Source organism: Schistocerca piceifrons, chromosome 3, assembly GCF_021461385.2.
Source record: "Schistocerca piceifrons isolate TAMUIC-IGC-003096 chromosome 3, iqSchPice1.1, whole genome shotgun sequence".
Lineage (NCBI taxonomy): Eukaryota > Metazoa > Arthropoda > Insecta > Orthoptera > Acrididae > Schistocerca > Schistocerca piceifrons.
The window spans coordinates 889,687,410-889,700,448 of record NC_060140.1 but is presented as its reverse complement, the minus strand read 5'-3'; the positions used below and the strand labels follow the sequence as shown (position 1 = coordinate 889,700,448).

The following is a 13,039-nucleotide window of genomic DNA, read 5'->3' as shown; positions in this document are numbered from 1 at the left end:
TTCTGGTGTGCTTTAGCTCTCCGTATGAGCTGCTGCTCACTCTTACTGCCAGCTCTACATTACTTTCTCTAATGGCAGCCACTGAAATGTATTATAATAATAACCGCTATTGTCTGGTGCTGTTGTACTTAGTAATCGTATCTGGAAGTACGTTTGATGGACACTCAAGCACTTAAGTAGAAGCGAACAAACATGCGCCCAACTAGTTTCAGGGAGGTGGCAGACTGCAGACAAACAGCTGAACAAATTTAATCAACGTGACTGGTGCTTACAGCCCACATATAAAAACGATTTCTAGCTAAAAATTGACATTCAACTTCAAAATACGCAACGGTGTACACCTACCCTGCCCAGCTCACTTTAGCAGTTATCGAGACAGCTGCAGTGTAATATCGAATCTGAGCACCGCGGGATTTAGAATTGTTTACATAATCTTTCTCTATTTTGAAATTCTTGTTTTCTCTTTATCTGTGTTTGCGTAATAATTTATGTTGTATCTCCGTACCTGTAAAACAAAATGGGTTTCCCCTCTTTGTTGACCACACGTTTCGACATCTAAAGGAGATGTAAGTGAACATATGGGTCAGGAAAAAAACCTGGAGAGCAACTGGGGTTCTATCGTATGGTATAATTCAATGAATTACTACACGGTTGCAGTAGTTAGGTGGTAAAATGAGCAACACCCTTAAAAAACGACAGCTGCTGTACATGTAAATGCAAATTACTGTTTTCATACAAAACTTCATGCAGAGGCATATTGTAATTCACTGATGTAAACAGCTGGTTTACCTACCTTTTAGCTCTCTCCAACAGCCCCGGTCCCGCCTGCAAAAACTGAACAAGACCATTGGGGACAGAATGGTCTACGCCGCTAACATCTATAATGTCGTCCTCTTGCGACAACTGTACACCCAATCTCTGCGGTCCGTTTTCTCTAGTAGTAAACTGAACGAATCTCATTTTAAGGCCGTTAGCGCCGGTACAGAATCTTCTGTTTGTTGAAATAGTGCTACACGCATCTGACAAGTAACAGCCAAGTCTTCTCTCTGAGGAAAGGACCTTCCCTTTTGCAGTTTTCGACACACACTGTTGAACTCTGTACGAGAAGTTCTTGTTTTGTTGCAGAGATAACGCCGCTGATTTAACTAGGAGCTTACATCTTCGTCTTACGGGCATCTTCGTCGATTATGTAACACCACGAACACAACGAACCACAAGCACAACTCTTCCACCAGTGACACCAGCCTGTCGGCGACTAACGCAGACCCGCCGAAAACCATAATCGATATATATCGTATAATTATCGTTCTATCGTTCTCGAAACACATTATCGATAATCGTGATTTGCGGTGACAAGAATCGAAAATGTGGAAAGCGAATGCGGGCAGAATTCAACAGTTCACAACTTTTTAATTTTAATTAATTACACTTAATTCAATCTGAACCTGGCATGTTTACAGGAACTGCTACATCTGTCTTGAAGAAACCCGTAAAACAAAACAGTGCAAGATGCGTGACACTGACCAGTAAATAATTGATTTGTTGATTTCTGTTTATGTTGAGTTATTTCGAAGGCATTTGGATGACAGTAGAGGTAAGCTATAAAGTAATTGATTTACATATTATTTTGATGTCACTGTGGATACGTAATCAGTATGTTTCATTGATACGCTGTATCCAACATTCATGAAAAGCGCACATGATCACTCCTTGAATTTATGTCTTAAAGATTGACATTAGTTTAAGAAAAATGACGTTTATGCATTTACATACAGTAATGCTTCAGTGAGCGCACAAAAATCGATGGTAGCTTGTAATCGAGGCTACATAAGAAGTACATATTACAACCATTTAGATGTTCTTTCCCTCAGAATGTAAAGCATTTGACAGAATGCTGAATTATATGCATGTTACACAATAATTATCTGAGTAATTAGTGTAGGATTATGTCATGATTACTGTCAACTTGGCTATGACTTCTAATGTTGGGAGTATAGTACAACGATGACGGGAAAGCACGACTTGCAGCTGACGTTGTCCCAAAGTTTGCTGTTCTGTTTAGTGTGTTGGTGGCGATAATTCCTTTGTAAGAAATGTAGTAACAACAAAGATAGCTACTGGTTGGTATATTGACCTATGAAAGTAAAATGCCTCATCCTTTGAAACAAATTTGCTACAGTTTTCGTGGGTCACCATTGATTTCATGTTGCTCTCTGCTAGACTTGATATATATTGCGGGATGGCCTGCAGAATGTGAAGACTGAAGAAGAATGCTGTCAATATTATGAAATCATTTTTATAAGCATTGAAAGAAATGCTCAGTTTCTGATTCCTTGTAAAATGGCGTGGAAGTTCCCTATTGACAAATAAAGGAAGTGAATAATTCTATTGATGGTAATTTTAGAAGCGCATTGTAGATTTAAATTATTTATCTTATAGCTTACCATATTGTTGTCTTTTTTGCATATTGCCCCTGTACTCTGTAATGAATTCAAATGTATATAGTTTGGTATTGCCCAAATAAATAAATATACTTTCGACATTAAATTCATTGTATTCAAATAGTTTGTTTGCTATTTATACAACTGTGACTTCTCTCAGTTTTATATCAATGGTAGGTAGTAGCAGACCTCTCCTGTATCTAAATTATACTTTTATCATGCTAGAACGTGTACTACTGGTTACGAGGAAAAAAGTGAAACAAAAGAGCTTCAGAGCACCAATAAGGCAATTATTTGACCAGCGTATACTTGACTTGTGATCTGACTTGCTTCCCTTGTGTCCCATACATATTCATGTAAAGCAATAGTTCAAATGGTTTATCTTTTGTTCTAGTGCTTTGCCAATGCCTTAATATTTGTTATTGAGACTTCTTGGATTGAGCCAACCTTGGCTCGAAGTTGTTTCCGAATTTATTTTACTGAACATACAAAACTATTTTTCGCCATTTATTGCTTAGTTTTATTGACTGAGTAACTGACATCCTTTCTGTCTCATTATAGCCTATAGTTCCCATTGTTTTTTAGTTTCTGTATTTGCTATGAAAGCAGTGGACTTAAGGATCCATATCAAAACCCATGTGCTATATATTTGACTTTGTAATGTTGCCGTAATCATTTAAGAAAGCATGGAGGCATTGGTACCAGTAACTGCCTGAAAAATTCAAGATAATGGCAGTGAACCTAAATGTGGAATATCAGCACAATCACAGATTCTATTCCTATCTTGCAAGATATTTTACATCACCAGATAGCTTGAGTTTGTATATCGCCTTGAGGGGCTACTGACATTATGCTGAGTAATCAGGTGAAGAAAAAATATTTGTTATTTATTTTTTACTATCAGTATATCACCAGAATAAATGACAGTATCAGGAAAGTGTGTCAGTCTTGTGGCAGTGTTCATTAACCCAAACAACTTTTCAAATGATGAATGTTTGGAGAGATGGCCTGCACCTCAATAGATTAGGTGCTCTGAATTTCAGTAAAATCTTCATAGATGTGTGTAAAACCCAAAAAAGCAAGAGAAACTGCGACAGTACAATTGACACAGCAGAGGTTCAAATGGAAAATAAAAAGTATTGATACCAAAGAAGTGATGCACATAAATCATAGTAAAAAGCAAAAATGCTCTACAGATGCTCTGGAATATCAGTGGCTTAACAGAAGAACTACCAAACCTTAAATACTCTAAAATCAGTGAACTTAAAATCCCACTTTTAGATTGTGTAAATATCAAAATAACTGCCTGAATGTACATACCATGAAATAGAAGGTTTTTACAAGTTTTAAGTAGTGTTGCTAATGTTAAGGTAACTAGCAGCTTTTGCAGAAGAAACAAATCTCATGGAGGTTCCTGCATTCTTTTTGCCCCTTCAGCATGTTCTAAAGTATGAGAATATTTAAGTTATTTAAATGAAGAGAGTGTGTTTGATAGTTGCTCATAGAATTAAGTGATCTGATTTATGTGATTATAGCAATTTATAGAATTCCTGGATTTACTGTAATAATAATGTGCATAGCTAAATTCCAGTGCTTCCAAAAAAAAAAACCTTCAGAAAGAATTAAGAAAAAAATTGTGATTGCAGCAGACTTCAGCTTAAATATGTTAGTTGATAGCTGTGATTCCAAAAGAAATCTGGTTTCAAGTTAAACTTTTCTGAACACACTAGAGAAAATAGTAAATTAGTGCCCTGCGCTGATAATATTATTGCAAAGTACCAGTATGAAAATGAAATTAAGTTCTGCTTAGACCTAAGTATTTTGGATCATACAGTTCTGTTTATTGAGCTTCCAGTTACAATAAATATGGATTTATTTCACAATAAACTAAGTACTGTAAGCTGGCTTATAGACTGCTACCAGCAAATGCCATAAACTGCAACGAATTCTTAAATTTTTTTTAGATATGTTTAATGAATCTTTTCCTCCTAGATTTTGGCAAGAAATGTAAGCAGTAAACTTAACTGGATTACACCAGGAATAAGATTTTCTAGTACCAGAAAAAGAAAACTCCACAATGTGTTAAACTTGGACAGAAATTCTGATTTAGTTATGTATGTCAAATGCTATAAAGCCATATTCAGGAAAGTAGTAGTTGCACCTAAAAAAAATGCCCAATAATATCTTCATCCTTTAAACACTGTAATAAGACAAAAGCAGTGTGGTCAGTTCTTCAGTCAGAATTATGAATCAAACTTAAATATCATGAGATTTTAAAAATTAGCTTTGAAGATAATGCTGTAATAAACACTATTCACATGTCAAATTGTTTCAGCAAGTTCTCTTTAAATGTAGTGAGGTCATATGTAGGTATAGCAGCCTATCAAGACAATGTAAATTTCATAAGCTTGGTAAATAACCAGAACACCTTTCAAACAGTTTGAAAAAATCAACCAAAAGGATGTGGATAATGAAATTTCATTTTTTTTTTAAAAATTAAAATAAAAAAAAGAGGCTCATCTGGATGGGATGAAATGCCCACATCTGTAATCAAGAGAATGTGTAATATCATTTCACAAACAATTTAAATTACCATAAACCAATCTTTTGAGCAGGGATATTTTCCATATGCATTAAAATATGCTGAGATAAAACCACTATTCAAAAGAGATCGGCAGAGGATATGGGAAATTACTGCCATGCCTCTCTTCCGCTGGTACTTTCTAAAGTGTTTTAAAAGAGTGCAGCAAAACAATCTAAAACATTTCTTACTGTAATAGACATAATTTTTAAAAGCCAGCTCCAACACCAACAAGGAAGAAGCACTGTAATTGCAATGAATGAGTTTACTCAAAAGATATACTTCTCATTAGATGAGGGTAGAAAGATCACGGGAATATCCTGTGATCAAACAAATGCTTTCGATTCAGTGAACCACTACTTACTTCTATGCAAATCACTTGTATATCAAATCAGATGCATTAATGATATGAATATAATAGAGGGAAACATTCCACGTGGGAAAAATATATCTAAAAATAAAGATGCTGTAACTTACCAAACGAAAGTGTTGGTGTGTTGATAGGAGACAATAAAAAACACACACACAAATTTCAAGCTTTCGCAACCCACGGTTGCTTCATCAGGAAAGAGGGAAGGAGAAGGAAAGACGAAAGGCTGTGGGTTTTAAGGGAGAGGATAAGGAGTCGGCTTTCCGCTCCCGGCATTGGAATGACTCCTTACCCTCTCCCTTAAAACCCACATCCTTTCGTCTTTCCCTCTCCTTCCCTCTTTCCTGATGAAGCAATCGTGGGTTGCGAAAGCTTGAAATTTGTGTGTGTGTTTTTTATTGTCTCCTATCAACATACCAATGCTTCCGTTTGGTAAGTTACACCATCTTTATTTTTAGATATATGAATCAGATGCATTGTTTTAAAAAGGAAACACGGAGTAATTATAACTTCAAATTCAAGAAATTACTCCTCAAACTGTAAAACAATTGGCCAACGAGTCCCACAGGTTTGAAATTATGTCACTTTCTGTTCCTTTTCTACATAAACGAGTTACCACTTGCTACTTATGATCATTCAGTTGTATTTGCTGATGATAACATCAGTTCTAATTCAAAATGAGATATCTGGAAGAATTTTGGAAAGTGTCATAAATACTTTAGAGAAACTTGAACTTTAGTTCCATCAAAATGGACTGAAACTGAATGTAACTTAAACCAAAAGCATGCAGTTTGAAGCTAAATCATTAGACTAAGGTGAAATAAACATAATTTGCATTGATCAAGCTAGCTCAGAAGCAAACCATATTAAGTTCTTTGGCCTAAATCTTGATAAAAATTGATATAGGAAAGTACACACTGACTGCTTAGCAAACATACATAATAGCTTAGCTTCTGGAGTGTGTGTTTTGTCAAGTGCCACAAGCATGGCATCAGAAAGCTAGTCTATCATTCGTACTTTAAGTCATTTATTCATAATGACATAATTGTCTGAGAAAATTCAGCAATGTCACAAGACTTCTAGTATTACATAATAATAATAATAATAATAATAATAATAATAATAATAATAATTAGCAACAAGTTTGTTGTCAAACAACAGGCATCACATTGATCACCGTTAAAAAATCTGAAAATGCTATCTGCTCCTTCACGTTACATGTATGAGGTATTATTGTTCTTGTATAAAACTCAACATTCATCTAACTCTTTTGTTTCGACCACAGCTACAGCCCTCACCACAGAGAGAATTTTAAACTTCCAACACACCATTAAAAACCCTATTCCCAAGCACAAGAGTATGTGGGTTTAAAACGGCAATAATATATTTAACATGGGTTTAGGTTCACTGAAAAGATTACGTCTCACCATCCAGTGGGAAAATGTTACTATTTCTACTGAAGTATTCTTTGAGTACAGTTTCACAGTTTGAACAAGGAAATTAAACATTAACTTTTGTGTACTGGAAACTGTAGTATGTAATTGTGTAGCAATATCTTAGAAGGTATATAAAAATACTGATAAGACTGCAGTATATCAAATCGATAATGGTTAGAAATTGTATGTTGTGAAATGAATAAATTTATCTGCCTACCTATCTATCTATTGTAAATACCTCTTAAGGGCTTGCATCCTCCATGGAGGCTAATTAAAGCCTTCCACCATTTCTAGATTTTCTGTTGGGTGTAGTTCATTAGCTTGAGCACATTCATTTTAAGACACCAAGAACACATGTTTGTCCTTTCTTGGTAGCTACTGTTGCTATGACTATAGTCAGGTATACTCCATGGAGAATAATAGAATTTGGCGATGGAACTGCTAAGACACACAGATACATCTTGCTGATTCTTGAACATACATTTGGCAGTGAAGGAGAAGATTTGGAGGTATATTTTGATTACTTGAGCTGAAATAACATGCTGATAAAAACTGGGTCTTATTTCAGAACACTTGTTCTGCTTAATGTCTCAAAGTGTTGTTCTGAATAATTGTGTATTAGTGTATTTGTACATATGGCTGTTGTTGATTCCTGCAGAGATATGTGTGTGTAGGCAAGAGTAGTAAGTAGATATAACGGTAAACTGCTGTCATCTCTGCCAGTATGAAGAAGGAGAATAACAATCACAGATCATATAGGCCAGTTTTGAAACAATGGTTGAGAGAATCATTTTTTAAAAGCATGATTGTTTTAGTATCAAGAACATATAGAATTTCTAGAACAAATAGATTGAATTCGTGATAACCCAAGCACACTGTAAATGTATTACATGAAAAAGCTTAAACAAATAAGAGACAAAGCACAGACAACACATAAGTGGCTGGCAGAGCCACCCATTCCGACCTGTATGGTCATTAATTCTAATGTGGGGGGCAGCTGATAGGCTGCACATGCAGCTGCTGTTATACTAGCATGCCGGGTGGCCTCTAGTGGACGAACCAAGCACAAACTTCATGCGCTAACTACGACACAGCACACATGCCAGTTTGGTAGTTGTAGCAAAATTAGCTGTAAATATTAGCAGGAGATGGGAATCAAACTTCGAACTTGTCCGTCACAAACTAGCTGCTGTGACTGTTACCTTCTGATGGACAATGCGCCTTCTGTAGTATTGCTCCTCATCCTGGAAAAAGAAAGATGACATGCTGTTTCAAGCTGTGGATCTCTTAAAAGCTCATTGATATGGTGGTACTTAAACATACTCTTTGTCACATTCCCACCACCTTCCGTCTTTTTTTTTTTTTTATATATATATATATATATATAGAGAATCATAAACCCCCAGCTTTGTATGTAATGTCCAACATCCAGCATATTTATCATTTATTATTTAGAGTTCCATAGATTCATATATCAACAAATCACTGGATAGAGAATGAATCAATTTTTACAAATTATTGTTTAGTACATAAGTTCAACATATAATTTACCATATGTTACTTCACTAGCAGTGTATAATTTTGGATTAAAGTTACACTGTACACAAACAAAGAATGATGAATTTATCACATAGACACGAAGAGGTGACGTTGAGTTGCAGACAGGCACAATGAAAAAGACAAAAAAGTCCTTCAACACACACACACACACACACACACACACACACACACACAAGCACAACTCACCATACACTTGGTTACTATCACCAAGTGAAGTGAGCAGAAATCTGGGGTGGATGGTGGGGGTAAGGATAAGGCATGGGACAGTGAGAGAGAGGAATAGCAGGGTACGACTGTGAAAATATATGCTGCCTCTGAGATCATACAAGGACATGGTGATTACAGGATGGACTGCTAGGTGCAGAGTTTGGAGGGTGTTCTGTGAGGAGGGGTCGAGGGGGGGGGGGGCAGTGAAGCATAGAGGGGGAAAGGAAAAGACTAGTTGATGTGTTGTTGGAATGGAAGGCGTATATAGTACTAGACTGTGAGTAGAGAAGGGGGACAGGTACATAGAGAGAATACAGACAACTTGAGTGTTGAGCCCATGTAGTTACGGCAATGAAGAATATATTGAAGGGAGAGTTCCCATCTGTGCAGTTCAGAAAAGCTGGTGTTGACAGAAACACTCCAGATGGCAAAAACTGTGAAGCGGTCGTTAAAGTGAAGGACATCAAGTTGGGGAGCATGTTGAGCAACTAGTTGTGCAGCTGTCTCTTGACCTTAGTTCAGCGGTGGCCATTCATTAGGATAGACAGGGTGTTAGTTGTCGTACCCACTTAGAAAGCCCCCTACCACCTCCCATACGCTCACCATATGGCTACAAAGAAGCACACCTCTCATAACTCAGCACAATCCAGGACTGGAAAATTGAAAGCAGCCACATGATCTACAAACTAAGCTGCATAGGCAGCGACATGAAGACATGGGACATTGCTGGGCCACTGCTACTGGCTGACAACTGACTTGCTACTGGTGAAGGCCACAATGAACTGGGCTGGGTCTGCCAGTGTGAAGCTATGGGATGAAACTGCTGGTACTGCCAAAGTGTAGTGCTGGAATTGAACTGCTGATGTGGCTGGACGGAACTGGTGGTACTGCCGACTTGAGGAGTAGGGCGCTACTGACTTCGCTCGGTCCGCGGGTGACATAAAAAGTTGGCAGTGGATGGATATCTGTGTGGTGCTGTGAGGGCACATGACCTGCTATAGCAAAATAGTGCCTGCCAACAGCACTCCTGCAAAAGGTACACTACCTGTGGGCAAGGTAGGCATCCCGGACACTGGGGCAATATGTAACTCCATGGTAAATGGCCTGGCCATACAAGGAAATGTGTCTATTTTGATGAGACCCATTTATATACATTCTTTTGATGGGGTGACTGCCTGAACAGCTTGCTTCATGTGCTGAGGACATGACCAACAGGCTGATACTTCATACCTCCCCTTAAGAAAAGATTATATTGTCATCTCAAAGACGTGCTGCAGTCACGGGGGCAGACCGTCCATCACCAGTGCTGATTGTTCATTAAACTGGAATAATCAACAGTATTGTCAATGAGAGGAAACCATGTGCCTGGAAATTGCCCAAAAAATACAATAACAGAACTCTGCATTCCATGCACACTGAGCTGAACAAAAACTGTGTTTAAATGGGGACATTGGAAAGGACATATCCACTGAAGAAGAATGCAAGAGAGAACTAACAAGACTGCTGAGCATGGGGTGTGGACCCTGTGAATTTTGATACACAAAAATAGTACAGAAATTCCGCAAGAACTCGGCATCAGCCACATGAAAATATTGACGTGAACTACTAATTAATACAAGAAATGATTGTTACAAAACATGTATGCTGTGTCCGTGCAGGGACAGTGACTGGACTGGAATGCGGGCAGCGATGGAAAGGGGCCAGGTGTTGGGGGTGGGCTTGTGGCATACTGCAAGAAGGCACAACCCAGAGACCGACAGAGCACATGATGGTATCAGTGGCACCACAAGGAATGGTGAAACTGGTGACTGGGCTGGCAACAACAACAACAACAGGGGCAGCCACAGTGATGCTAAGGGGTATGACTGGGCCATTCGCAATGATGGTGTTGACAGGGATGGCAGTGTCAGGAGGGGTGACCAGAACAGGGGCAGCAGGGAGAAGACTGAAAAGTGAATGGACGGACGATGTTGCAGGCAGACCTGGCAACGACTGGAGGGCTGATTGGAATGATGACAAGATATCCAACCAGGACAGGGCCAGTGACATCCAGACTGACAGGACTGATGTTGTCACAGAGGGGGTTGGCGATGATATTAGGCCAACCCACGATTGGGACAGCACCGACAGGAGTGTCTCCGAGAGGAGGCCTGGCGCCGACAGGGCTGACACCAGAGGCAAGAGTGGCAGCGTCTGATGGCGTCATAGGGCAGGGTGGGTGAAGGCATCAGTACTGCCACTGTAGAACTCTGGGAACAAAACATGGAGTGCCAAGTTGCACAACAACAATGTTGTAAACAACTTGAGTGAAGGGAACCCAGTGTGCCACACACACAAAACTTGGAAGCCCTGTCTGAACTCTGTTCAGGAACAAGCTGTCTGACATTCACTAAGGACATGGCATGCACATTGCTCAGCTGGAGGTGTCTGACACAATGAAAAAGCATACTTAATCATTCCACTAACAGTTCTTAGTTCTCTGGGTACGAGTTGGGGAAAAACTGATAACACAAATGAAAAATTTCTGCACCCACACTGACAAGCAATGGACCCTTCATTCTGCAAAGGTGCACAAAGGATCCCAAAAGCTGATAAGTGCAGCTCCAACTGTTGACAGTACAGATGCCACTCTTTCTGACCATCCAGCAAACAAACAAATCCTGAGTGAGTTAGCTACACCCTGTAACAACTTCTGCAATTTGTTGCTCCTGTAAGCGAATGACTTGAGACAATAGCAGTTCTAATGATGAGACAGACTTTAGGATATGTTTGAACATGTAAACTGCGTGTGAGAACACTGTGCCAGTAGGACATGTTTACACACACAAACTGCGCGTGAGAACACTGCCAGCAGATGAGAATCTGGAGCCTTGCAACATTGAAAAGACTTTGACCAGCAGCATGAATAAGAAGTTACAGGGCTACAGACTTTAAAGAACTGTCTGGTTTAGCAGAAAAGACAGCAACTAATAAGAAACGAGCCGCATAGACTGAAAACCATACCCAGATGTAACAGTCATGAATATCAAGAAAATTGTCATCTTACTGGAGGAACAGAACAAATGGGTTAATGCTGCCCCAGGAAATCCAACTAGCGTATGATGAGCAATGTGAAAACAAAATGTGTTCCTGCAAAATAACCAACATACAGAAAGACTCGAAAGCCAGACTGAAATAACACTGAAATATGAAGCCTGTGAGAGACGACAATTTCAAAATGCACTTTTATTTCGTTGTCATTGAAGTATGGCATACAAGAGGAGAGAAGACAACAACAATGTGTCCAGAATGAGATTTTCACTCTGCAGCGGAGTGTGCAAAGATATGAAACTTCCTGGCAGATTAAAACTGTGTGCCGAACCGGGACTCGAACTCAGGACCTTTGGCTTTCGCGGGCAAGTGCTCTACCATCTGAGCTACCCAAGCACGACTCAGACCCATTCTCACAGCTTTACTTCTGCCAGTACCTCGTCTCCTACGTTCCAAGCTTTACAGAAGCTCTCCTGCAAACCTCGCAGAACTAGCACTCCTGGAAGAAAGGATATTGCTGAGACATGGCTTAGCCACAGCCTGGGGAATGTTTCCAGAATGAGATTTTCACTCTGCAGCAGAGTGTGTGCTGATATGAAACTTCCTGGCAGATTAAAACTGTGTGCCGAACCGAGACTCGAACTCGGGACCTTTGGCTTTCGCGGGCAAGTGCTCTACCATCTGAGCTACCCAAGCACGACTCACGCCCCGTCCTCACAGCTTTACTGTAGCTGTGAGGACGGGACGTGAGTCTTTGCTGTTATTTTCTGAACATGCATCTCATCTATTATGTTAGTTAGAGTGTAATGTAAGACTTCTGTATATTTATTTACAGAACCCAAACACACCTCTGGATTTGTAACTGTTAAGAAATGATTATTGAAAATGTTAGCCACCATTTTAGGATCATCCACTTCATTGCATTCATTTCTTAAACTAATAATTTCTGTGGCAGATGAACTATTGCTATCTCATATTTCACATATTTCCTGAACTGTGAAAAAAGCAATATAGAAACAGTAAACGATCCAAGAACAAGAAGTGCAATAAAGAGCAGCCTAAGACAGCCACGGTGTCACGGGTAAGTGGTCATGGTGCTGAACTGCCAAGTGGTCGAGCCGTGGTCAAAACTCCCTCATTACAATTCCTTGTTTTTTTTTTTATATAACATTATGAACTGTCTGACCAGTCACTGAAATGTTTTTTCTCTTTCTGTAGTCTTGGCAGTTGTCATACCATGCATTGGTTATAGAATATGAGTCATGTGTTAAGAATACATTACCATTGCAAGTAAATGTGATGAATAGTGAGAGCAGGCAAGATACCACATAGACATCTCGCAGAAATAAAAACAACAAAGAAATGGGTGTAAACTATGTTACGACAAAGGACTTCAAGATTTGAGACTTCCAAA

General features: G+C 39.1%; 2 protein-coding genes across 2 annotated transcripts in view; one reads left to right on the top strand and one right to left on the bottom strand.

The window, feature by feature from the left end:
* Positions 1 to 1,265, bottom strand: part of LOC124789287 (fumarylacetoacetate hydrolase domain-containing protein 2) — a 141,947-nt gene extending 140,682 nt beyond the window's left edge. The window contains exon 1 of the mRNA XM_047256599.1: positions 794 to 1,265. Coding sequence (XP_047112555.1) covers positions 794 to 1,176 — 383 coding nt within the window. The 5' untranslated portion in view covers positions 1,177 to 1,265. The remainder of the gene's footprint in view (positions 1 to 793) is intronic.
* Positions 1,266 to 1,341: 76 nt separating this feature from the next.
* The window catches only part of LOC124789288 (BLOC-1-related complex subunit 5), an 84,981-nt gene continuing 73,283 nt past the window's right edge, over positions 1,342 to 13,039 (top strand). Inside the window, exon 1 of the mRNA XM_047256600.1 lies at positions 1,342 to 1,594. The gene's annotated coding sequence lies outside the window, so the exon portion shown is untranslated. The remainder of the gene's footprint in view (positions 1,595 to 13,039) is intronic.